This window comes from Selaginella moellendorffii, unplaced genomic scaffold (assembly GCF_000143415.4).
Source record: "Selaginella moellendorffii unplaced genomic scaffold, v1.0 SELMOscaffold_8, whole genome shotgun sequence".
Taxonomy (NCBI): domain Eukaryota; kingdom Viridiplantae; phylum Streptophyta; class Lycopodiopsida; order Selaginellales; family Selaginellaceae; genus Selaginella; species Selaginella moellendorffii.
Genome location: NW_003314269.1, coordinates 3,307,158 through 3,333,033, shown reverse-complemented (window position 1 = coordinate 3,333,033; position 25,876 = coordinate 3,307,158). Strand labels below are relative to the sequence as shown.

General features: G+C 44.8%; 3 protein-coding genes across 3 annotated transcripts; 1 reads left to right on the top strand and 2 right to left on the bottom strand.

Moving 5' to 3' along the window:
• Positions 1 to 20,909: 20,909 nt before the first annotated feature.
• LOC9632591 (protein TsetseEP) lies at positions 20,910 to 21,505 on the bottom strand. Its single transcript, XM_002967106.2, has 2 exons — positions 21,418 to 21,505; positions 20,910 to 21,359 (listed from the first exon to the last, which is right to left on the bottom strand). The coding sequence occupies exons 1-2, from the start codon at positions 21,497 to 21,499 to the stop codon at positions 20,983 to 20,985; spliced, it is 459 nt and encodes a 152-aa protein (XP_002967152.1). The 5' UTR covers positions 21,500 to 21,505; the 3' UTR covers positions 20,910 to 20,982.
• Positions 21,506 to 21,728: 223 nt separating this feature from the next.
• LOC9636087 (AFP homolog 2) lies at positions 21,729 to 23,335 on the top strand. The gene is made up of 2 exons (XM_002967469.2): positions 21,729 to 22,558; positions 22,621 to 23,335. The coding sequence occupies exons 1-2, from the start codon at positions 21,844 to 21,846 to the stop codon at positions 23,256 to 23,258; spliced, it is 1,353 nt and encodes a 450-aa protein (XP_002967515.1). The 5' UTR covers positions 21,729 to 21,843; the 3' UTR covers positions 23,259 to 23,335.
• A 201-nt stretch (positions 23,336 to 23,536) lies between these two features.
• LOC9632590 lies at positions 23,537 to 25,863 on the bottom strand. Its single transcript, XM_024671901.1, has 2 exons — positions 24,411 to 25,863; positions 23,537 to 24,341 (listed from the first exon to the last, which is right to left on the bottom strand). Exons 1-2 carry the CDS (start codon positions 25,639 to 25,641, stop codon positions 23,773 to 23,775), a joined length of 1,800 nt encoding a protein of 599 aa, XP_024527669.1. The 5' UTR covers positions 25,642 to 25,863; the 3' UTR covers positions 23,537 to 23,772.
• Positions 25,864 to 25,876: the final 13 nt, after the last annotated feature.

Genomic DNA, 25,876 nt, shown 5'->3' with positions numbered 1-25,876 from the left:
CTTTTAAGCCATATCATATAAACTACTTACTAAGGTTTAAGCCAACTAAAGTCAACTCTAACCCCTTCACTAATTTGTACTAGCTTATGAAAATAAAATAGTTTTCAAGCAAAATGGTCAATATATTAGCCATTAGAAAAGTCTAAGAAAATTTATAGAAGATTTCCATCCTAAAAAAAGGATGATTCTGAGTTTAGGAATACAAACTTTCAAGACTCAACTAACTTCCTTCTATTTACAACTTTATATATGTTCACCTTAACACAAATTTTTATGACCCAACAGTATGTATAAGCATTGAGCATTATGCCCATATTTCTAACATCTAACATTGACATTTGCAAAATGCAAAATGAACATTCAAGGCTTAATCACAAAGAGTATATCTTTGGATATCTACATTGCATTAACCTTCTTTTTCAACCACTTTCAAAATTCAATGTGAAGCTAAAACACTAACAAGAAAAATGACATGGAAAATCAAACTCTGGAGAAAATTCCTCATCACTTAAAATACTAAAGCCACTTCCACTAACACAAGTGTTAGTGATGTCAATGCCTCAATTACACATTTTCTCCATCTGACAATCTACTCCAAGTGTTAACAAATAAATCAACAAGCCATAGCACGTGAATGCTATAACCATTACCAACATTTTATAGGCAAACCCTCAAGGAAACAAGGTACTAACTTAAGCTTAGTATAATGGACCACCATTAAAAATTTAGTCAAAGTTATTACAATGCTACTACTTGCAAGTAGACTAACTTCTCCATCAATCACTTTGGGGTCAATCATCATCTAACTAAGCAACTTCGTAAACACATTACTCACTATCATATAAATATGATATAAGAATCACAATAATTTGATCATTAATTGAGCAACACTATGAGCAATGCCCATGTTATTACTTTAAAGGTTTATATGAGTATTAAGTGTCAACTCAATTTGACAAAATGCAATATAAATGCCACACCCCATTGATAAAGATTTATAACACTTAACACCACTAACTTTTTTCACAATATGGACAAGCTTATGCCACTCTCTTTCTGACCAACCTCAAATTAATCCAACACCAAGCTTAACAAGCAATAATAATGTTCCCTAAAAAAGAATTGAGTATTATAACCTAAACCTTCCAATAGCAAGCTTAGACAAAATAGTTTAACGCTTCGCTATTATCCATCCCACAATTCACCACTTGCAAAATCATTGTTTCCATTATGCATCAAGGTAGGGATTTTTTATTGCATATTGTGAATATGAGCAATGAGTGAACACCTCATTGCAAATCATCTCTCCAAGAAGAGAAAATAATTTACATGTTTGATCCTTCGTCCCCGACAACTCTTTTCTCAGTCTCATATTTTGACCAAACCTGAAGCTTGCTTTCACACTACCTTCAGTTCAATTCAAGAAAAGTTTATGAGAGAGCATAGCAATGATTAATTGAATCAATAGATTAATCCCTATAGTCTTAATTGATCCACTTACAATCATGCTTAGGAAGGATCCACTATGTGCCACGTGTCACATGCCATGTGTCCAAAGGATAGCAATGTAGAACTTAAGTTTCAAAGCCTTGGGCCATTGAACAAAGGAACGGAGCTAAATTCTTAAGCATGGAGCTAAGGAGCAAAAGCACTGAAGCACGGAACAACTCCCAAGCATACAGCCTAAAGAGTGAAGGGACAAAAACACAGAATGACTTAGAACAGTCCTAGAATATCTAACATCCTAATGCCAAAATTAACATGCAAAACAAAGCCAAATGAAATTTAGCGCTATTTTAGCATACCAGTGGCCTAATGTGCAAATATGGGTACTCCACCAACTAGCATGGTATGGAACTTGGGATTAAACCTAAATCGGACACAAAACAAAAATAGGCATGTAAATAAAGGCTAGATTATACCTCAGGTTGATTGGCCATACCCGACCTACCCACTATCCCTACTATAGATAGTGGGTTGGCTTTTTATCTAGGTAATATATAGAGAGTTGTGAAATTATTAGATTCTCTATAACCTTAATATTTAAATTCTATAATGTTTGTTTTAAATTATAATTGAAAATTGAGCTCAACTCTTCAACTCGTGAGATCAACAGTGGTCCACACACTCAATTAGCACTACACTATAGTGTTTCATAACTCTGTGCCAAAGTTGATTTCTTCTGGGAACATCTTTCCCACAACTTTAGTATGGCACCTTCTATTATTAATGAGATACTCACTATTCTCATACTTGGATCTTATAATCCTCTCTATCCTTTATAGGGTACAACACACCTCAATCCAAATGCTGCTACCAATCCCTTAGGACCATTCCTTAAGTCATCCAGCTTTTTGTACTTTATTAATCTGATAACCTATAAGGTCTTACTTTTGAGGTGCTAGTTCACTATAATACATCTTCTTGTATTCATGTCCTACTCACAAAGACCATTTGTAGCAAGTGTTATTCCAACATTTGATTATTTTCTGTTCCCTATAGGCTACCTTTGCCCCTTAAGACTATTTGCTTATAAGATGAGAATACCAACCCATCCTTTAAGTACACCCCCAACTCCTTGTGTTTGTTCTAGCATTTATAAAAAATAGCCCCAGGTACCATTTCAAAAACTCGTGTCCTCATCTGTATTTGACCTCCCATGATTATTAATTCTAGTCTCAAATTCATGAGCACCAGCCTCAACTATATAAGAAAAATCTTGTGACTCCTTTATTATTTTGAAGTCTTTATCTTTTCCATGATCCTAACTATATTTGCTTACCACAACTACATTAACCAGTTTGCTAAGTCAAATGCTTATCTAGATCACATCTTCAATTTTCTAAGGAAAACCTTATACTATTCTTAAAATCCCAAAGTCATTCCTAAATTGGCCCCTTTCTATCCACCACATTGTGCACAAGTTCACGCATAAACTAAAATAGAGAGGCATGTCCTCCCGACATGCTACTCCTCAAGGATAGGTCCAATCTTAGTACCTTCCAATTCCAATATAAATGGTGATATATTTGGCCATTAATAAAAGTCAAATTAAGGAACAATTCCGATACCAAATTATAAGCAATTAAATTTTTCATTCTACTTTAGTCATTTAACCACCCTTCTGAGCATTTGGAGGAATCTCACTCATAACCTCATTAAGTCTTATTCTAGACTTAGGGCTTGTTAGCCCCAAGAATGGCATCCATGCCACTCAACCTTTGCACTTAGTCTAAATGTTCTATGTGTTTGATCCCATGACTGACACTCAAAGGTACTGCCGATATATCCACCTGTTATACTAAGGCCATGCCCATTCACCTTTGCCACACTAGTGGTCCAACACCACCTGCATCATAGTCCCATCTCTTAAAGATTAGACCATTCATCCATAAATAGTCATCCCAGATCCACTCCTTAGCATCCTTAGGATGCCCACAAACATAGGGAATACTTTCTTCAATATTCCTTTTTCAATCCCTACCAAGTCCCTTTCTGTCCATGGCTGTGTTTGCCAACATTGCCACTAAGTCAAGGCTCATAGGCCTAACCACTAAATCCCATTGTTTTGTGGGACTTCTTCACCATATGACCGTATCTTTGGTCACTACCCTAAAGGAATGCTCTTCTTTCTTTTCACAATCTAGGATTTTGAGACAACATTTCGGAACATTGTGGCCCTACACAAACCTCATGGGTACTCTCCCCACCTTTTGCCTTTGGGTGCTCTAGCCATGAGGCTAGAACAAGGTTCAGTTGAGCCACATCAAATATTCAAGTAGGTAGTGCCACCCATGCTTAGATTGGGAGCATTGACCATTTAATTTTCTAAGGGAACTAAAGTTAACTTTTGAACACTTCACCAAATTACTAAACTTGTCAATCCATGTTCACTCTAGCCTTGGACTCCTCAATGGATATATCATCACCGAACACGTGGGCATAGCCTTCTTGGGTCATACTATCCTTTCTTAGCTAAACTAGCTCCATTAGGGTTTAACTTCCATATTTTCTCTACTATACTTTTGGAACCCTTTATAGGCCCCCCATGATCATTTTGGGCTTTCACTCAACAGTTTATATTAGTATTTGGACTTGAACTTGAACTTAGACTCAAACTCGGATTCAAACTCGAACTCAGACTTGGACTTGGTCTCAGTCTCGGTCTCGATCTCGGTTTCGGTCTTGGTTCCATCTTGGACTCCATCTCAAACTCCATCTCAAGTCCATCTTGGACTCCATCTCAGACTTCATCTCAGGTCCATTTCAGACTCCACCTTAGACTCCTTCTTCGGTCCATCTCATACTCCACCTTGGACTCCATCTCAAATCTATCTCAGACTCCAGCTTGGACTCCCTCTCAAACTCCTTCTCGGGTCCATCTCAAACTCCATCTCAAGTCCATCTTGGACTCCATCTCAGACTCTATTTCAGGTCCATCTCAGGTCCCATTTTGGACTCCATCTTGAGTCCATTTTGGACTCTTTCTTAGACTCCTTCTCGGATCCATCTTAGACACCACCTCAGACTTCTTCTCGGGTCCATCTCAGACTCCATCTCAAGTCCATCTTAGACTCCACTTCGGACTCCTTCTTGGGTCCATCTCAAACTCTAGCTCGGACTCCATCTTGGGTCCATCTCAAACTCCACCTCGAACTCCCTCTAAGACTCCTTGGGTCCATCTTAGACTCTATCTTGGACTCCATCTCAGGTCCATCTCGGACTCCATCTCAGGTCCATCTCGGACTCCATCTCAAACACTATCTTAAGTCCATCTCATGTCCCATTTTGGACTCCATCTCGGGTCCATCTTAGAGTCCTTTTCAGACTCCTTCTTAGGTCCATCTTGAATTCCACCTTAGACTCCTTCTTGGGTCCATCTCAGACTCCATCTCAGACTTTAGCTTGGGTCCTATTTCGGACTCTGTTTCGGGTCCATCTCGGACTCCTTCTAGGGTCCCTTTTCTAGAGACTCACTTACTACTTGCTTCATGCTCATTCCCCAAACACTTCATTGGGAGTTTCACTCCCACTTTTGATTATTCAAGTCAAAACTTTTTAGTCCAAACGTGTTACACTCGTTTGGCTTTTGCTTCGGCCACTATTAAGTGGCACCTTTTTGGCTCCACTTTGGGGCTTAAAGATTTATGTCTCATACCATAATGACAAATCTGCTTTTGTTCTAGCCCCATGTTTCCTTGGGGAATGAAAGCAAGTTAAATTTTCAAGATGGTGCCAATTGTATTGTTACAACACTAATGCCAACTATATGAAGTGGCTTAAAGACACTATAGTGATAAAACTTGATATTGCACCTAAAGAATGGCTAATTGTTAGTGGGTTGCACTCACCTCAGATAAGATTGAAAATCTTGATAAATCTGATTTCAAACTTGAAAGGAGGAAAGTTGAAGACATGAGTGACAAAACTAAAATTATTCCCATAGAGATGCATAAGAGACTTGCAAGAAAAGGTAAAGTAGTTAAATTTTTTAATACAAAGCTCTATTTCGTTAAAGCGGGATTTATTCAGTAAAATGGGACTAGGTACAAATTTTCAAGTATTTTCAAATGACGTGAAATTATATGTTTTTTGTCCAGGTGCTAGACATATCTGGGGCATGGTGACTAGCGCAGTGACTTTGTGTCCAGACTGAGTCCATCTGGTTGTATAATAAATCTCATTGTCAAGGTGAACAAGCCGAATCTGAAGCTAAAGAAGAGCGATGGCATGCGCGCACACACTATTTGTTTGTTCATTGAGCGTGTGGTGAGCTTTCCAAGATGAACGTCATTCCTATTAGCCAGACATATAACTTAATGGTGAGAACATTTAGATATTATTCAATGTTATCTTTTTCTAATGAATCTAATTGTGAAGGTGTAGCAAGAGGCATTGCTAGTCTGGAGAAGTCATTTAACTCATTTGACCCTTAGTGTATTTTCATGAAACTAAATAACATTCATATTATTAAGGAATTTCTCTAGTACCTTTTTTTTACGACATAGAGGCTTGCATTTCTTTCAAAGGTGATTTAGTAAAAGGCCTGAGGGCACATGCCATTCTATTTCTCAGACCGGTATTAAGATATACTAGTGCAAAGGGAAAAAGGTATTTGGTGATCAAGTAAATGGCATGAGGGCACACGCCATTATAAGCCTAAGCGCTAGTGGACACCTCCTTTTTGGTACTCTCAGCGGTACTATCATCCTTCTCCGGGTCAGTTGTTTTGCTTTGGATTGTTGTCTCTGACGTTACTGGGGCGTTCTCGATAGTTGTTAATGTTGCCGTTTGTTCAGAAAAATGATCACCTGGAGTATAGTACGGGGAGTTTGGAAGACTTATATATTCTACATCTTCACCTATCTCCTTCTCCGTCTCCTTTTCTGCCTCACTTACAGATTTTGTGCTTGCCATGAGAACGCTTTTCACCCTAAAATATGGAGTTCGTTGTGTTATAAAAGGAAACCAACACACTCGTTGCAAGGGAATGATGGTACATAAAGCACGTAAGCCCACAATATGGGTTTATGTGCCATTAATATGGGCCACACGCCATATTATTAGATTTATGCACGTGTGATTGGTAAATGCATATATCACATCATCTTTGTTTTACCTCACACACTATATCAGGCCTAATGAACCATATCACATGTGCGCACATGCTATATATATGGAGAAGTATTATGCAAGGATAGAAAAATTCAATGCATGATTGTGGAGAGCAATGGCATGAAGCCACATGCTAAATAACATTTTAGAGAAAGAATTAAAATAGAAACATGCAAACAGTACTGAGTGGACTAAGACTTAGAAGTGCACAATTGAATGAGGTATTTCTAATAAATATTTCACTCACCTCATATAGGAATGGCTACCACTCTCAAATGGCGTATCGCCTCATGCCATCACCTCGCAATTTGTTAGAACAATCCGATGAATTCATATTCGGCTTATTCACCTTGAACTTTAAGTAAGATTTGCTAGAACAACTAAGAATTTATACTTGTTATTTGTATCATCTCACCTAGGAATGGCATAAGGCCACATGCCATCACGCCTCCTCTGATTCAGATTCGGATTGTTCACCTTGAAATAAAATACATTAGAAACTTAGTAAAGGAATATTAATGAATCTCACCTTGAACCCGGGTTATGAATGCTCTTGTTGCATCTCTTGCATGGTCTGGCAAGGTGATGGTGGCACTCTGCTTCCGCATCCAACCATGCACAACATTATCCACTGATATGCTCATGCTGGGATCCCTTGGATTCAGCACCCATCTCTTTTCTAGGCAATCCTTCGTATATCCGAAACTTGGCTTGAACCACTCCACAGTTACATTGAAGGAGTTAGTTTCCGCGTCCTCCTCTGCATCAGTGATGCAGCGCCCCACCCATATCATTTGTTTTTTATTACTGGGTCTGACAAACACGACCATTCCTTTGCAGACCTGTACTGGATTGAATGCTGAATCCGGCTTCTTGTTCCTCGGCCCACAATAGTGATCCTCAACATCGTTATCTGTCACTGCATTTCCAGAGGACATTGTTCTGCTACTATCTGGTGCTCTGGGTTCTAGCCAAAAGGACTCTTCCAATTCTTCATATACAACCGGCCCATTTTGGATAGCAGATATAATCTTCTCCCAGTATTCGAGCAAAGGCTTGCACCTCTGAAAATAGGATTCTCCACCATACACCAACCCCCTCTTCCAGAAGGCAATATGCTGTCTAATCCCGGCCACTATACTTTCTTGGTCTTTGAGTCCATCCGGGTGCATCGGCCGTGGGGAACCCTGAGGAATCATAGGTTCCCCAGTTATGGGATCTCTCTTGAAGAGTTCAATGCCGTCCACTGGCAGCCACACTGTGTCCCATTCTCTCATCTTGTACCTCATCACTGGAGCACCGTCACACATACTGAAATGAAACTGAAGAGGCTTGGAGTGGCCAATCAGCGTTTCGGATCCGTCCCTGATGTAGCCTCTTACAAACCCCTTAAAGTCTGGAACCTCTGTCAGAAGTGCAGCTTCAACAGTGCCTTTGATGCAATTTTGGAATTCATCGTAGAGTTGTGGGAGGGTGAGGACATTGGATCGCCGGAGGGACTCTGCCAGGTGACTGAACATGGCATCGACGTCTTCATGAGTGTGCCCAACCATGAGAAAGCCAAGTGTAACCGTTTCAAATATGCCTTTGGCAACAAGCATCGCCAAGTACACGAAGACGTACATGTTTTTGTTCTCACTGCCAGCATTGTCTGTTTGGAGCAGAAAATGGGGTGGAAGGCCACATCGGCTGCAAGAACTTCCTTGAGATTCTGCTTCGTTTGGATGAGGCTGTGCATTCACCGGGCGACCAGCCTCGTCGGAATGGCATGAGGCCTCACATGATAACCCTACAATTTGACGGCCAACATATTCACTGGGATGGCATGGGGCCCCACGCGATACTGCAAGCCTTTGCTCCTCCTCTAGCTGAACCCTGTATGGGGTTCGATCGACAAGGGCCTTATGCAAGAGTTGGCCGTTCAGCTTAGTCTGCGCACTTTGCAGAGACCTTAAGTGTTTTGCTAGGGACACAATCATCATGTTTGCACCCCCGCCACCCCATAGAAGTACAAAGAAGTTCCCATAGTTCTGGGCACCATGCCCATGAGCGATTATGCCAAACAGAGACACAGGCAGCTGCATGGATGAAGAGATTGCCTTGGGGGCAGGATTGAGTCGAGGTAAGCACGTCTTTTTCTGGTCCATTTTGTCGTGGATGATGCAGAGGTAAGAGTCAGGTCTCTCCATGGAGAGAATCCTGTTATGATAATATGCAGTCCTGCAGCTTCTCTGCTTGATATTGTGGTCGAGCCACCTTCTAACCAACGTCTCTCGCTCTTGAGCGCTACAAGAATTCTTCGACAAAGCCATTTTGATAGTAGTGCACTCGTCACACTTTGAAAAGCTGGAGTACTTTCCTATACTCACATCCCTGAACCTGTTGCTCCACAATCTACTAAATCTAGATTGGCTCAGCTTCCTGTAGCCATTACTCTGGAGTTCCCGATTCACATCTTCCAATATGGCCCCCTTGGTATACATGGAAGGGAGAACTCGTTGGGTGTCTCCTGTTCCATCTTCCAAGAGGCGGGTTTTATGTGGTTGCTGCTCGCTACATGTCTCGACAAACCTCTTGAAGATTGCCTCTCCATATACAACATGACCCTTGGTTTTGTGCGTACCGTCGTTCCCATGGACTACCTGTTGAACCCTTTGTTCCTCGAACTCAGTTTTGATTCTGTAGAATGTGGTTCGAGGGACTCCATAAATGATTTTCCATGCCTTCATGCAGACCAAACCCCTCTGGAAGACCATGCCCCCCACCTGATGTTCTGAAGCATCAACAGATGACCGTAATGCCTCATACACAAAATTGCGAGCTGCCTTCCAGGACAATGTCTTGTATCTTGCTCTCTCCTCTTCAATAGCATCCCAATCAGCATGTTAACAGCACCTCCTCTTGCAACAAGCAACTGTCGAGACCATTCGAACTTCCATCGCCATTTTCTGCCTTTTCGGTTCGTTGCTCAGATCCCTTTGGCTGCGCTTTAGGAAGGTGTACTTTCTTTTCCCATAAAGAGATGCTCTGTCATTAGTTGTAGTGGTGTTTGATTGTGAATCCTTCACATTCTCAAACACTAAGTGCCTCAATTTCCACCGCACAATGCTTCCAATAGTCAGATTGTTTTCTTCTGTGTCAACAACCTCTAAAATTGCAACTCCAATATCATCCCAGCCCAATTCTTGATTAGCAACCGCATCTCTTGGATCGACAACTGTGGCTAAGCCCTCAGCTACCACCTCCCCCTCGGGGTTGTTTAGAAACACCTTTGCCTGAATCCATGTAGCACGGTTCTTAAGATCCACGGAGGGAACATGCGTCGCACTTGCGCTGTCCCTAACATCTGCTTTCTTCTGAAGATTTTTCAAGGCAACAACAACATTTACCCCGACGACCATCTCTCTTCGTTCAATAGCGACCACATTCCCATCGAAGACAGTCTCTATTGATACAGCAGCATTGCCTTCCCCAAGCCTTTGACAGTGTATAACAAAGTTCCGATCCATAGACACAAGGGTCCCTTTTGCAACTCTCTTCCCACCATTCAAAATGTAAACCTTTTCCCCAACCCTGAAGGCCATTCTGAAAGTGCAGAAAAGAAGTTAAGACCATACAAAAAATGATTGGAGAATGGCCTAAATCATAACATACCAAACAACCTCAATAGCATGAGGCCACATGCCATTATTCAAACATGCTATTGACACCCATGTGAAATTTCACATTCACAAAATTGGCATGAGCCCTCATGCCATCTTGATATACACACAGCTGCAGGCAAGTAAAAACATACATGACAATACGCTAGCCATGAAATTGCAAGGGCCTAAGATGGCATGTGGCCTCATGCCATTTCTAAATGTGGTCCTAAGCCATTCCATGGTGAACATACCAGGAAGCACAAGTGCCGAATATCAAGAGGAAGCGGTAGCCACACCAAAGACAGTGCCGCTCGCAACACCGCAACTACTCGTAGCGCTGCTCGCAACACCACAACTGCTCGTAGCGCCGCTCGCACAAACTGCCACTCGCATAAACTGCCGCTCGCAATGGCGCTCGCAATGCCGCAACCGCTCGTAGACGCATAAACCACAGCCCACAACGCCGCTTACACAAGCAGCGCTCACTGCGCTCAGCGGAACCAAGAACACGGCGCACAAAAATGATAGACCTAGGAATGAGTTCGAGAATTCAAAAATAACACACGCTTGAACGTCACATCAAATCCTCTAACAAACCAGATCTTATGACTCCTCTGACAAATTTCAAACTGAGTAGCTTCTAGACTTTGCTGTCGGAGGTTGAACTTTGTCACATCATGTCCTTGCCTCGATCCAGCTGTGCCATGTCAGTGATTCGAACTTTGCCATGCCATGTCAGCGATCCGCGCCAAGATTATTTGCCGTGTAAAGGAATAATTATGCTGTGTGTGTACGTCCATTTATGGCAATATAAGGCCACACGCCATTCAAAGAATAATGCTCGACATAAGGCCACACGCCATTCAAAGAATAATGCTAGTCGAGCATTTTTTGGTGCATTTTTTGGTTCAAAATTGCATGAGCCCACACGCTATAAAGTTTACCTGTACCAAAAATAGAAACAGCTTTATTTACTTGGGAATTTAAGTGGTTGAGGCATTTTTAAACTTACAAACACATGCCCTACTTACATTCCTTTGGTTGCTTAAAATTCAAAAATATTATAAACCTTTCTTTTTGCATTTTCAATGTTTTCAATTATGGTTTTTGATTTTCGTAGGACCAGCCTAGTAATCTATTTGCATCCCGTCATATTTATAGCTAGCTTTCGTTTGTCCCCTTTGCTAGCCTGAGATACATTTGCTCGGCATCTGCCTCTTACAGCATTTGCCCAGAAAGGGCATCTTTCTTCACGCAGCATTTGCCACATGTTTAGGGTTTAGGGTTTAGGGTTTAGGGTTTAGCAATTCAGTAGCTTGATAAACATGCAAATACAGAACTTGATGCAAAATCCTTTGATATGTCACAATGCCCCTAGGACCATAAACACATTTCAATAGAGAGGGTCCTTTCATTTCATAACTCCTTACGTAGATCTTGGTGAAACCAGAGTTAGTGAAGTTAGTTTCTTGTGATCCCGCATCTGATTGTGATGTCCCTTTGCAGTTTCGATGGAAAGGTCAATGCACACCAAACTGTAAAATCTTGGAGCAAAATAACGGTCGGATCTATGGCAAATGCCCCTGAAACATTGTAAGGCTCGTGTGGTCTCATGTGGTGTCTGATCAAGATGCTTCTTTGCAGGGTCATCAAGAAAGACATTGTATACCATTCTGTAAAATCTAGTTGCGATCTAATGGTTGGATCTCCAGAAAACTCAAGAAAATCTCGCGCGTGTCAGAATATCCTAGGAATATACTCCTATGTGCCCCTGAAAATGGCATGCGGCCCCACGCCATTCAAGAGATAACGCCAGATGACGCCGAGAATTTTTTGGTGCATTTTTTGGGTTCAAAATTGCATGAGCCCACACGCTATAAAGTTTATCTTTGCCAAATAAAGAAAAGTTTATCTGTGTCATGTGAGGTAGTTACAGTCCTTTGTGCTCGGCATCTGCCTCTTGCAGCATTTGCACTGAAAGGGAATTTTTCTCCATTCAGCATTTGGCCCTGAAAATGGCATGCGCCCACACGCCATTCAAGGAATAACGCCACAGAACGCCTGGATTTTTGGGTTTAAAATGTTTAGGGTTTTTTGGGTTTTTTCAAAATATTTTGGGTCCAACGTTTTTTGGGTTTCTTTGGTTCAAAATTGCATGAGCCCACACGCTATAATATTGATTTGAGAGAAAAATAGAAACAGATAGAATTTCTTTATTTAGCTGAACATCTGCCATTTTTGGAAATACAAGATGCTTTGGAATATCCAATCATGCATGGTATAAATATAGCGAGGGTATTAAATGATATCCCAATCATGATCTTTCTTTTGGATTTAGAGTGCATGCAGTCCGAGGAATGATGACGTTGCAGATTTCTTTTGGATTTCACGTGCATGCATGCGCGCGGCGATCCAGAAATTAATGGTGGCGCCCAAGTCTGAGGAATGATGACGTGGCGGGATTACCAACCGTCGTGACATTTCGCACGTGTGAGGTTAGGTTTTGCATTTTCCTTCGTACTCGCGCTCGCATCGCGCTCCCACTCGCAATCACGCTCACATTCGCACTCATCTACCTTCTCTATAGGTTTCTCGTGTGCATTGGCGTCCACTCGCGCTTGCATCACACTCGCGCTCGCATCACGCTCGCATCGCGCTCGTGTGCATCGGCGTCCACTTCAAGACACACCCAGTTTGTAACTTCGCCGCCAACTCCGCCGCCCACTCCGCCACCCACACGCAGCCCACTTGGCGTCCCGGGAGATTTCAGCACCACTCTCCAACTGTAAGTGGCAGAGTAGCCTTGCTGCTACGATCCGCTGCACACACAGTGCACATTCGCCAGCGAGTCCGGCCTCGATTGTCACGGCCTCCATTCGGCTTCAAATGGTAAGTCTTTTAGACCAAGTAGAAAATGGTATGAGGCCACATGCCATTCAGTAGCAACATTGGCATGCACCGATTGGGCTCTCGAGTGCAGTCCGGTTACAGATGGCGTGTAACCTCACGCCATCTTAGGATGTAGCCTCAAGACATCTGATGCAGTGGTGAATGGTGTGTGGCCTCACGTTATTTCCAGCTGCTAGCTTTTCATCTGTCAGCTCTAATTGTTGTGCATTTCTGAACAGGCGAGGAATTGCGTTCTTCTTCTAGCCACTGTCTATGTGGATGCAGAGAAGGGGGAGGAGCTCACTAGTTGGACTTTCGGGATGGAAGGCGAGGATCTGAGGCTGTACAACACAGATGGTGGGAGAAAAGAATGCATAGGGATCCTCATCCAAGTGACAGACACTCCATGCAGTTCCATGCAAGAATATGGACTGGCACTTGTGGTAGAGACAGCGTCCGCCTTCAAGATCCACCTTGCACATCCTAGCGGCTTCCCGGAGGGGGGCAGCGGCTATGAGGAATTCCTAGAGGGAGCTAGGGAGAGGTTGTCCAGGAGGCCCACAATTTCAAAGACGCTGCGGGTCTATAAAGATCACATGGAATCCACGGACCTCACCTACGGTGATGTTCAAAAACTATATTCCAACATTGAGTCGTTGAGAGTGCCTCGAGTTCGCGAAGCGAAAAGGAAGGGGGTCGATCTGGAAACTACCCCGAAGCAGAAAAGGGTGGTCAAGCTCAAGCCGACGTCCGACTCTGCTGCTCCAAAAAAGAAGCTACTCGGTGATGCCATTGCCTCGGGTTCGAACACTACACCCACCAAAAAGAAGAGCCGCAAAGAGCAGAAAGAGCAAGAAGAGGCAGCAAAAATCGTCGCAGATAATAGTACTTGTTACTATTCCAACAAAGTATATACAATCGACGTGAGCCATATCGACATCAAAAGCAAATACAACCATAGGCTAGTATCTGATGAGTGGGTGGAGAAACTGAAGCAGAAGATGCTGGCAAGTCCAGTAACACCCGACATCGCAGACGTGATCCCCTACTACCAAACAATGAAGGGCGAGACGAGGTTTCCAGACTTGATCAATAGGAAGGTGTTGGACGATCAGAACATCCGGTTCTATGCCGTCTCCGAGCAGCATTCTAGCTTGGCGATGCAACAGATAGTTGTGGATATTATGGTGGGCGAGGAGGTGAAGAAAGTCTTCAAGACAAGAGTTGTCCACCTGATGAAAGGCAACTCGCCCCTCCGATCTATCATATACATCTCCCACGCGCAAAATGTCAAGCAAGAAACGTGCTACAAATCGGGTCTGCACGAGACATTGGCACGAACACGGAAGCTCTGGGTTCAACTGAAGAAGCCACAAAAACCAGGACAAGGACGTGCACTAGCAACTAGCGCCTGGCAGGTAAGCCTCGTTGCATGTGGCATAGCATGTGGCCTCACGCCATTTCCATTGCAGGAATTCTCGAGTCTTCTCTCGAAAACACTGGGGGTCAATGACACACTCAGCATCCATAACATTCTACTCGCGACAAAAGTTGTTTTTGACAAATGGGTAGATGTGCTAAGGAGGTACCATGACGGGGAGTTGCTAAACTCAATGGGTGTGGAGGACGGCCGGAAGCCCAATGATTTGAAGCTCAACGCCTTGCGTTTCTCGCGGTCTCTAGACAACGACGACCTTCTGACAGTGGCTAATGCTCTTCTACGTGGTGAGGTAGTCTTCAACAAGACCAAAATGACTCCCGGCCATATTGTGACATACGAGGACTTGTGCACGACTCTGAGAGCTCGTGCGCTATTGAAGGATTGGATCTTCGAGCAAGTGGCCGTGGCGAGGGTGAGCATCGACACCACGCAAGAGATGATGGAAGAGCTGGACTTGTCAAATGAAGACATCGACGAGTACGTGAAGGGGGCCCCCAAGTTCATCGATCTGCTGCGGGATGCCACGAAAAGTAAAGCTGAGAAGTTGGATCAGTATCCAAATTTCATTAAGAGGGATGTCGACCGCCGGCTTCAGAAACAGCTCGACCCCGCAGCAGAGGCCTATCGAGAACCTTACCGGGTATACGTGAATTCGGATGAGGATCAAAGGTGGAGGAGCATCGTTTCCCGCGGAGATGAGCAGGTCAAGAACATCTTTTGTGTGATGGACTTCACAAACGAGGAGATCACTCATGCAGACGAAGTCAGCTCCATCATTGACTTAATGGTGGGACTTGCGGAGGTGGAATCTTCAGTCCACTATATGATCTACGACTCCGAATCCTATCACAAGTTCTAGAAGGCCTTGAACAAGGTGAAGGCTCGGTTGAAAGGCAAGGAGATGCGGGAGATCCATGGGATAATGGCTAAGAAGAAGATACTGACAAATTTCCGCATCTTCACACTTGCCCTTGTTATTGGTCCTGCAGCAGAGTGGGACTGGAGTGACTTCCCAGCTTCGTTTGACAAGGCCGATCGAATTGATCTGAGGGAGGTGAATTTACCCGTGCCTGAGGAACTGAAGACGGCTATGGAGCTTTCGAATCCAAAGAAAGCTCCAGGTGCAGCATGGGAAATGCTCAGCTGGGTCTTCAACGCAATAGCGGGTGGGTCACCTACTTCCGACTCCAAGGGCAAATGCGTTGTCGAGTACAACTGCGGCGGACTATTCTTTCGAGCCGCACTACTCAAGAGTGTCCCGTGTGTTGCGGTGACAAACTCCATTGAAGAGGTGACTTCAATGGAGCATATAATTACAGTTGCCAAAGAAAAACAGTATCTTCTCTGTGAACCTGGTGAGTACGCACTTTAAGTTTAAATGTTATCTCACAACCTCTGTATGCAGGAGCATGGCCACCCCCAGATGCTGAAATGGCGTTAACAGCTACTGTTGAAGATACCCATGTTGGGCCGAGCTCACAACCTACACAAGGTAAGGTCACATGAGGCTTCACGCCATTTTGATTATAGATCGTTGTGAATATTCAGACACGAGGACTGAAAAGCGCACTGGTGGCGCGTCGAAGAAGGACAAATAGACAAGCAATAGGAAAAAAGGAGGTACAAATTATATTTGCAATGGCGTGTGGTCTCATGCCATTCCTTGCAGGAGACACTTCTTCAAAGGCAAAACAGGCAAGCACCAGCCAAGCTCAAACTGACAGTGGTCATAAAAAGCGAAAGCACGTTGGACAATCGTCGGGATCAGAGGCGTTTGATTCGAAAAGGAAGAAGGGCAACGAAAAGATGATAGGTAATGCCTCGCGGTTATGGCGTGTGTGCTCATGCCATTCATTGCAGATCAAGGGCTGAGTGAAAGCAGCCAGTCACCACCTCCTGACTCAGATTCCTATGGCGGACTCCCCTTCCCCAATCTCAATGGAGAGGTACAATGGATGAGGGATGCTTTTCAAGTCAGGGCCACGTTTTTCTCATCTCGTCGTCTTCGAAGGGTGCAAGAACGTGCAGAAACCATGTTAAGACAGTCGGGTGAGGATACAGTCCTAGATCACGCACTAAAACAGGCTATGGATGTCTTGTATTTTGAGATGGAGACTCGGCCAGATGATTTTCCCAAGATGGTCCTGGAAGAACAAGCCATCCAGCCTGAGCAGCCTATCGAAGAAATGCAGGAGGGGGATGAGGAGCCAGAGAAAGATAATGAGCAGGAAGAGCAGAAGGACGAAGAGGAGGACAAAGAAGAGGAGGACGAAGAAGAGGAGGACGAAGAGGACTTGGATAGTCCTCACAATGGTGACGATCATAATAACGACGACGATGATGATGACGACAATGGCCAGCCTGAGGTGGCCAAAGAGCAGCGGAGGAAGGTCATACAAGACAAACCATCAGGTAAATAATAGTACATCCATTCCTAACCTTTTACCATTTCTAACATTGTCCATATAGGTCGCAGAGCAAATGGTAAGTAGAGATTATTCAGTTGAATTTACAAACTCTAACCTTTAGTGTCGAGGAAGGATAGTGCCAAGCAAGGGTCGAAACGTATGTCCAATCCTTCAGAATCAGCAGTGCCCCCAAGTGATATCGGTCCTAGTTCCTCAATAGCAGTTGATGGTAAATACAGTATAGTCGATTCAATGTGCTAATGAGTTTGTTTTTAGTAGCACGGGAGGATACCATCTCAATCGAAGAGAGATATTTGGACATGCATATGGATCCGCCAGTGGACTCTACTTGCCTGCAAGAGTCATCAGAGCTGGTGGAGGCTACTATCCATATCAACGCCAAGCAAGCTAACCACGCTCCACTTGATGCTGCCCATACCACTAAGTCAATCTTGTCCACGTATCCAACTGACAGTGACCAGGCGCCATTGGACCCGCATAAGGCCGCCCCAGCCACCAAGCCGGTCGTATCCTCATTTCCAACGGACTCAACGTGTGCCCAATCGTCTGACTACGCGCCGTTGGAACCTCCCTACACCGCCCCTGCTGCCTGTTCGGTCATGTCCACTTTGCCAACGGAGGCACCAGTTGAAATGGCGTGTGATCACACGCCATCGGAACCACCCCATGCCACTGTTGAGCCAGTTGTACCAGAGTCTACAGCTGAAATGGCATGTGCCCACACGCCATCGGATGCGATTGACCCCACATTGCAGAGGAGAGTATTTCCGCCCTTCACGTTTCCTCGACCAAAACCCTCTCAACAACCATCGGGAGCACCATTCGCTAATATTGTAGATGGTAAAATTGACTTGTACCATTTTTTATGCTGACGCATTTCATTTCAAAGTCACGGCGAAAGTACTGTATCGTTTTTGATCTGAACGGTGTCCTTTTCTCCCATGAGCGTGGCTCGTCCTCGAATGTCACTGCACCCTCCAAAGCTTGCGGTCGCAAGTTGGTCAAAAGAGACAGATTCACATTAATCACACGGGAGAAACTGCGGGATCTAATAATGACCATGCGACACTTAAAACAGAGGGCCGGGTTCAATTTGCAATTGGGAGTTTGGACATCCATGATGCGCCACAATGCATTAACGTTGCTACAGATGATGCACGATCAGACGCGAGTAATATTACCATTTGACTTTCTCCTAACGCAGGAGGATTGCTTGATTATGGTCCATGTGAGGGGTAGCAAGCCCATCTTCGTCAAGCCAGAGGCTGTAGTGATGAACCGGACTGCTAGGTCAAGTGAAATCCTCATCATCGATGACTCGCCGATTAAAATTGCAGCGAACACGCACACATATGCAATGCACCCCATCTCTTGTAGTATGGAAACTAGGGAGAAAAAACCGTATGTTCTGGGGGACCTTGCAAAACGGCTTGGAGCGATGGTGATAGAGAACCGGCCAGTCCAAGAGGTGGCTGCAGAAATCAACCAAATGGCAGATGGAACGGTATATCAGAAGCCATTTGATCGGACAGACACCAGTCATCATTTATGGCATGTATATTGTCTAGCCAAGCACTATCCGCATCTCCATAATCTGCTCAACCGGATGGGTTCTTCGACCACTGAACATGAGCGTGGACGTATTAGAGAAGAGATGGCATTACTATTGGGTTTAAATCCTGATAGTGTGGAGAGTGATGAAATTCCAAGATTATTGTATAGGCGTTCGAGGCAAAAAATAACAGTCTGAGATGGCATGTATTTATTTAAAAATGTAACTTATTATGGCATGGGGTTCCATGCCATTGTATTAATATTAAAAGACAATTCTTTGAGAGGATTTGCATTATACTAGAAGTGTTATAGCATGTTATTGGAAGTCTACGAAGTTGTTTTATTAATAAGGGGAAAGTAAAGATTGAATGGGGACTTGGGCTCCACCTAGACTCGGAGCAACTGAGCCAATATTAAAAGGATGGAAAGAAATTGGACGACGATGACAAGGAGAAGAGAGAGGTGAAGCAGTGGCAGGGGGAGGAGAAGTGATTGAGTAGACATTTCCTTGTTTAAAATAAAATGGCATGTGCCTCAATGCAGTTGAATTTTGTTATATTTATATACTATATAAAGGTTTGGAAACCTTATTTTACAAGTGGGATAATGACAATTCCCACTTTAACAAAATAGAGCTTTACATCTTCAAACAGAAATAGAGTAAAATAAGTTTAGCTCAAATGCTCTAACAAAGGAGTACATTGTGAAAATAGAAGGTGGAGAGTATACAATTATCATTCAAGACCTTCCTTCACCCACATGTCTAGACTTTAAGAACCATAAGGAACATAAGAAGGTATATGCTCCTTGCAAAAATATGTACTACATCTTTATTAATATCTTACACTAAGATCCTAAAGTGGATATTCATATACACTAAACAATTTTTACTATTGCTGAATTGTAGAAAACTTTTGAAGTTGACTAGATTTTCCAAAACTATTGATATTTATTCTCTATCAATAATATAAACTTATTATACTTTATATAATTAATAAAAAATCATACTTTTCATTTGATATATTTGCAAGTTTTTTTTGCAATATTGCCCATAATACTTGTATATCTCTATTTTTGTCTTTACCATCTCAAAAAATATTTCATGGTAGTTTGTTGGATGCATGATGTTGTAATGTGTCGCAAAGCATATATACTATCATATTGATCATTGCTATTGTCATCAGAAGCCAAAAAACATATAGGGCATTTTTTTAAAGTCAGAGAATTATAATTTTCTAAAATTAATAGAAAAACATTCTTTTTCACCCAATTTATTGCATCTTCTATCATTGCATTTATCTCTAATTTGTGATCATTATCTTCATTATCCTTTTTTTTTTCTTGTATGATTTGGTTGTGTTGTGCAATAGAGCAACTATTGTAACTTCTAGCCCTTGAATTATTACTCTAAGAAGAAAGATTGCAAGAGTTAAAATTACCAACATTAAAACTCACAAACATTTATATATATTTCCCTCTCTTCAAATAAGAGTGTGATTGAAGATCCATAAATTTTAAATACTATACTATGACAAACCTTTCAAGAATGTATTCTAGAGAAGAATCAAATTTCACTTTTATATGCAACAAATTTACATCAATAGTTGTTATTTTTTTCTTTTCAAATAGTTATATAGCCTTATGTAAAATTCTATTTTAAATTTAATAATTTTAAAATTCTGACAAACTTGACATTTACTAACTAGAAAGCACATAGTATAGATTTAAGAAAATGACAAGAATAATTTTCTTGCAAACATCTTATTTTATGTTTTAACAAACATCCTTATTATGACATATAGTTAATATTTAAATTGTTAGAACAAAAAGTGTCCTTTAGAATATTTTTATTTATATAAGGTGTCTATAACTTTAATATTTTAAATTTTATTTTATTTTTTATTAAATTAAAATTAAAAATTAAACTCAACTTGCAAGCTCAAATCTTCAGTTCGTGAGCTCAAGAATGGTCTGCACTTAAATCAAACACTAGAGCATCTACGAGATAGTTTGAGATATGAAAATCCAATACCAGCAAATGACCAAAAAGCTAAAGATCATAATGGATACTAGTGCTCAATTTGCTACTTTAATTTTGGCTCATCCTACTGTGTTTTTGTAATGTCCAATGTACCATATATAAGAATCTCCCTGGATTAAATAATGTATTATATATTATAGCAAACCAATCAAGATACACCTAGATTAAATAATAGACTATATATTAACAAGCTCAAAAATTTCATCAAATTTCTTTATTTATCTTAATAATGATTTCATGCATGATATCTAGCCATGATGATCATACTCTTGACAATAGTTTACAGCAAAGAGTAAGGCAAGCAAAATGTTCTTCACATGATATCTTTTATTAAGAATTTCAGGTAATAATCACGATTTCATTTAATAATTATGGGGCTGGTTTTCCTTTATCAGGTTCCGGCAGTGGTTTATCACCTGGATTTGGAAGTGGAAGCGGATCTTCTGGTTTTGGAAGTGATACCTCCTTTCCAGGCTCTGGCAATGGCTTGGCATGGCCTGGATTTGGAAGTGGCTTCTCCTTGCCAGGCTCCGGCAATGGCTTGGCATCATCTGGATTTGGAAGTGGCTTCTCCTTGCCAGGCTCCGGCAATGGCTTGGCATCATCTGGATTTGGAAGTGGCTTCTCCTTGCCAGGCTCCGGCAATGGCTGATCTTCTGGGTTTGGAAGTGGCTCCGCCTTGCCAGGCTCAGGCAATTGTGGGTTTGGAAGCGGCTCCTCTTTTCCAGGCTCTGGAAGTGGATCCTCTGGAATTTACAATCGTCAAACTCAATGAACCAAGAGATGTAAGATCATACAATTCACCTTCCAGGATTCGCCTTCCTCCAGTGACAAGAGCCACATTCACGCCCAGCAAGAACACAAGAAGCACCACTATCATCTTCATCGCTCTATAAAGGATAGATTGATCCACATTTATATAGCAAGGGAAAATGGATCCTCACATGCACAAAAGCAAGAAAAGTTGGCCTGGCCTGCGTGTTGTATGTGACAAGGTGGCCCTACACTGCACGTTGTTCCTACAGGATTAGGGCGTGTGTGGCAACTTCACCTATTACGTGGCCAATGACTTGGCAATGTACGGTCAGATAAGCATATTCGCTCTAGGGCTTACAGCTACGGCCATGGCTGCCAGGGATGGGAATGCGGAGAGCTCGATCGAGAGGTCTGTTTAGCGCGCCACACTGGGATCGATATCTAGGTGGAAGGTAGCTCTAGAATTTCTCAATTATGGAGGACGGTAGCAGGGATTTAAAGAAGAAGCTCCTGATCCACGAGGATGAGAGCGGCCTGGAGCTTAGCCTGGGATTATCTCTGGGAGGAGGAGGAGGAGGGGGATCGTCGCTGGAGAAGAAATCGTCGTCATTGGCAGCAGCAGCAGCAGCAGCTACAGTGACTGGAGATGGGGATTCTTCGGCGCACGAAGAGGAATGGATCTCTAGGACCAATAATCACAGCAGCCAGGAGCTGTGGCTGAGAAAGGCGATGATCCAGCAGCAACAGCAGCAGCAATCCCAGCAACAGTCCCGGCTGCGAGAGTTCCTCGCCGCTACTGCTACTCCCTCGTCATCTTCTCCGGACGTTTCCTCCCAGCAGCAGCAGCAACAGATCGCCGCGGCGCACGTAGCCGCCGCTGCCTGGAGGCAAATGAATCACGTCGATCCAGCCGCAAAGTTCATGAGCTCCAGCGGCATGCCTCTCTCGATGGGCGATCTAGCGAAGTTCCTGGCGGCTGCAAAGTCGACGTCTTCTTCGTCGGCTCTTGCTGGCCACCAGCCCCAGCAGCAGCAGCAGCAACAGGCCCAGCCTCGCGAAGACGACGACGAGCTTGATTCCGTGGAGCAGCAAAGAAAGTTTTTCCAGCACCAGGAGGCGCGGAAGAAGCGAAAGATGCTCATCGACGAGCAGAAGCAAAACAAAAAGGCCAAGGACGACGACAAACCCGGTAAGAACAACGTAGAAAACGCAGAGCGCTTTCGATTTTCTGATCTCCTCGCTTGGTTCCAGATGGAGCCGAGAATGCCGCTGGCGGCCTCTCACACATGCAGCGCGCCACCTCGCTGGGGACTTTCCAAAACCAAACCGGCCCTTCCGCCATGGCGGCGCTCGCCACCCAACTTATGCGGAGAACGATCTCGGACTCCTCCCCCGTCGCGCAAGCACAAGCATCGTCCAGAGACGACGGCAATCCCGCTGCTGCTGCTGCTGCTGCTGCTCAGGCCGATCCAGCGACAGAAGCTACTGCGAGAGCTCTGGATCCAAACGCCACCGCCGACGAGACGAAGCAGCTCCTGGGGATGTGGCAGCTTGGCACCACAGTGGACATGCCAGCGGCGGAGAGCATAGATCCGGAGCTGAGCAGCCTCCGGCCGGGGACGGTGGCGGGGCAAATCGGAGGGACGGGCTCGTCACCCGATCTGCCGTGGGTGTCGGCCTCGGGGCCCGGCGGCAAGGCCATCAGCGGGGTCGCGTACAAGCTGTTCCAGGGGCAGTATAAGATCGTGTGCTCTTGCCACGGGCTCCATATGTCCCCCAGCGATTTTGTCAAGCACGCTGAGAGCCCGGACGCTTCATCTGCCAATGGCGGCGGCGTCAAGGGCCTCGGAGATTCCATGCCCGTGCTCAGCCAAGTGACTCCCGCATAAAAGTAACCATGACACGAAAAAAACCGACATATATTTTTTCTGCTTATATTGACCTTCACAAAAGCATGAACGTCGTACTTTGATCGTGTGCTGTTTAACATCGCAGATATTACAAATTCACATCAAAGTGAACTTGGGGATCAGATTAGATATTACTCGCAACCACTCTTCTAGAAGAGCGAGAAACTGGGAATAAATTTGTTAATTTTCTCACCTACCAGTTTTTGGTGGAGCTGCTGACTTGAAATGTCACGTGACTTTTCTGTTTAAAATAGACATTTAAAAAAACTTTCTAAATACTTTTTGAAAAGTTGTATATACACTTGATTGAAGTAACTCGCGGGCCAAAATCTGTTCTTCCCCGACTTGTAGGGACAGTCGTGCCTGCTGTTGATTGAAATCTCTCTCTCTCACCTCCACTAGATTAATCACTTTTTTGGGCCGCGATTTCTTCTCGACTCGGTCGCGCACTCGGTCACTGTTCGCTACCTCTTCGCTGGCTGCTGCCCACTTGTCAATCGTCCCGGGGGGACATCTCATCCAGCGAATCCGCCGAGGAAGCAGCCGAGGAGGACGAAGACGAGGTGGAATAGTCACTGCTCGAGCCCGAGTAAAAGTCGTCCTCCTCGGACTCGTCGTCGTGCACCAGCATGTCCCACAGAAAATCCCGCCGGGATCGTCTATCGCTGGCCATGACCACTTCCTCCCACACTTGCGAGCTCCTCCCCTGGTAGAGCTCCAGCACCGAGGACGCGTCCGGGTTGAGCAGTGCCAAGTCCCTCACGGTCTCGAACCCCGCCTCGTTCAGCCTCTTGAGCTTGCCAGGCCCGTCTTTCACCCCGATCAGCTCCGGCAAGCCACCCATCCTGCTCGTCGAGTAGATCCTCGCGTTGTCCACCGCGTCGCAGTACCTCTCCAGCGACGCCGCGAACATCTTGTGCGATCTCAGCTGCGCGGGGATGGGCACGAAGCGATTGGTGATAATCGCCCTCCTGATCCCGCGGACCACCGCCAGTAGCGCGTCGCAAGTCACCCCGACGAGAACGATCCGATAAGCCGGCCTCTCCTCCTCGCACAGCTTCCCTGAAGCACCGGTTTTTGTTTTTCTCTCAGCCACCTTAGTTGATTGTGGAAGCCGTGACGAAAATGTACCTAGAAACTCGTCCACCACCTTCTGCTGCTCGCCATCGCTGTTATTTTGGAGCTCCTGATCCTCCTCCAATGAGGCCAGGAACTCGTCCTCGATGCTCGTCTCCTCCGCCTCCACGGGCTCCCAGTACCGCTCCACCAGAACCCCGTTCTCGTCCAGCCTATACCCGGGTCCCAGGCGGTACCGCCGCCGGTGGACGTCCCGGGCCATGGCGATGGTCTGCATCACGAAAGGCTCCCACGACATTGTCCCATCGAAGATCACGTCCCTCCCTTCGTTGAGAGCCGAGACGAGCAGCGACGAAGCGGCCCGAGTGGAGGAGTCGTGGACGAGCTGGGAGGCCATGCTCACGTCGCCCGAGCCAGAGCTTAGCGAGCGGTAGAGCACATCAGCCTCCTTGAACGCATCGGCCTCCACCACCACGGCGTCATGACGCACGATACTCTCCGTGGCGTGGAGAAGCTCCTTGACCACGGTGCTCTTGCCCGCTCCCATTCCACCACCAACGAGCATCAGCACTGGGCTCCTCCTTTGCCTCTTGAATTCTCCTCCAAGCTCATGATCACAGTCGGGCAACTCCCTTGCTTCCAAATGCTTGATGGTTTTCATGGCCTTGATCGTCTCCACCAGCGTCGCGAAAGCCCGCTTCGCCTTGAGCGTTTGCATGGCTCGCTGGAACCGATGCTTTCTCGTCGCGGCCATGACAATGCTTCTCAAGTTCCTCTGCCCGCTTCGGACTTGATCCAGCAAGTGTGCCGAGTGTTGCCAGTGGAAGGAGAAGTAGGAGATCATGCACGAATCCAGCTCCTTGACGAGCTCGTCAAAGACCATCTGCGAGGAGCTCGGGTCTTTAAGTCTCTTGGAGAGGAATGCCGCGATGTTCTCCAGACTACCGTCGCTGGGGCTCTTGTCCCCGTTGAGATACTCCATGGCGACCTTGGCCAGCGCCTTGGCCACGGGGGAGTTCTTCCTCAGTCCAATCTGCCTGGCCACGTAATTCCCATAGAGCTCAATGGTCTTGGCGAGGCCGCCGCTAGTGAGGCCAATGTGAGCGATCAGAGCCTCGAGATCGCCGGAATCCGGCCGGGCCGCCAGGATCTCTCGGCTCTGCTGGGAATTTTGGTGGAAACTTTGACTTTGATGCTGCTGCACTTGCTCTTGGTTCCTGTGGATTTGCAAAACCAAAGCAAACGCACCTGTTACCGTGAACGACCCCAGGTGCTCTCTCATCATCGGATGAGGCGGATGATAGAGCTTGGCGCTCGAAATATCCGCCCTGGGAGCCAGCCTGATCGATCGATCGCCGTTTCTTGGAAGAAAAGAAAAGATCCGAGGCTAGTCTCCCCCGTTACTGTCGCGGATTGGAGACAGCGCCACGAAATGTCGAATTCCAGCCCCAGAATCTACACGAATCTACACGGAAGAAGAAGAGAATCCCTCTGCCGCATCGAAGCCCCCAAATCCCTAA

Excerpts from the sequence above, each read along its gene's own strand:
- LOC9632591 (XM_002967106.2), bottom strand. The coding sequence starts at position 21,499 with ATGAAGATGATAGTGGTGCTTCTTGTGTTCTTGCTGGGCGTGAATGTG. Across the intron at positions 21,360-21,417 it reads AGGAAGGCGAATCCTGGAAG|AGGATCCACTTCCAGAGCCT; the intron begins GTGAATTGTATG and ends TGTAAATTCCAG.
- LOC9636087 (XM_002967469.2), top strand. The coding sequence starts at position 21,844 with ATGGAGGACGGTAGCAGGGATTTAAAGAAGAAGCTCCTGATCCACGAG. Across the intron at positions 22,559-22,620 it reads CAAGGACGACGACAAACCCG|ATGGAGCCGAGAATGCCGCT; the intron begins GTAAGAACAACG and ends GCTTGGTTCCAG.
- LOC9632590 (XM_024671901.1), bottom strand. The coding sequence starts at position 25,641 with ATGATGAGAGAGCACCTGGGGTCGTTCACGGTAACAGGTGCGTTTGCT. Across the intron at positions 24,342-24,410 it reads GGTGGTGGACGAGTTTCTAG|GGAAGCTGTGCGAGGAGGAG; the intron begins GTACATTTTCGT and ends CCGGTGCTTCAG.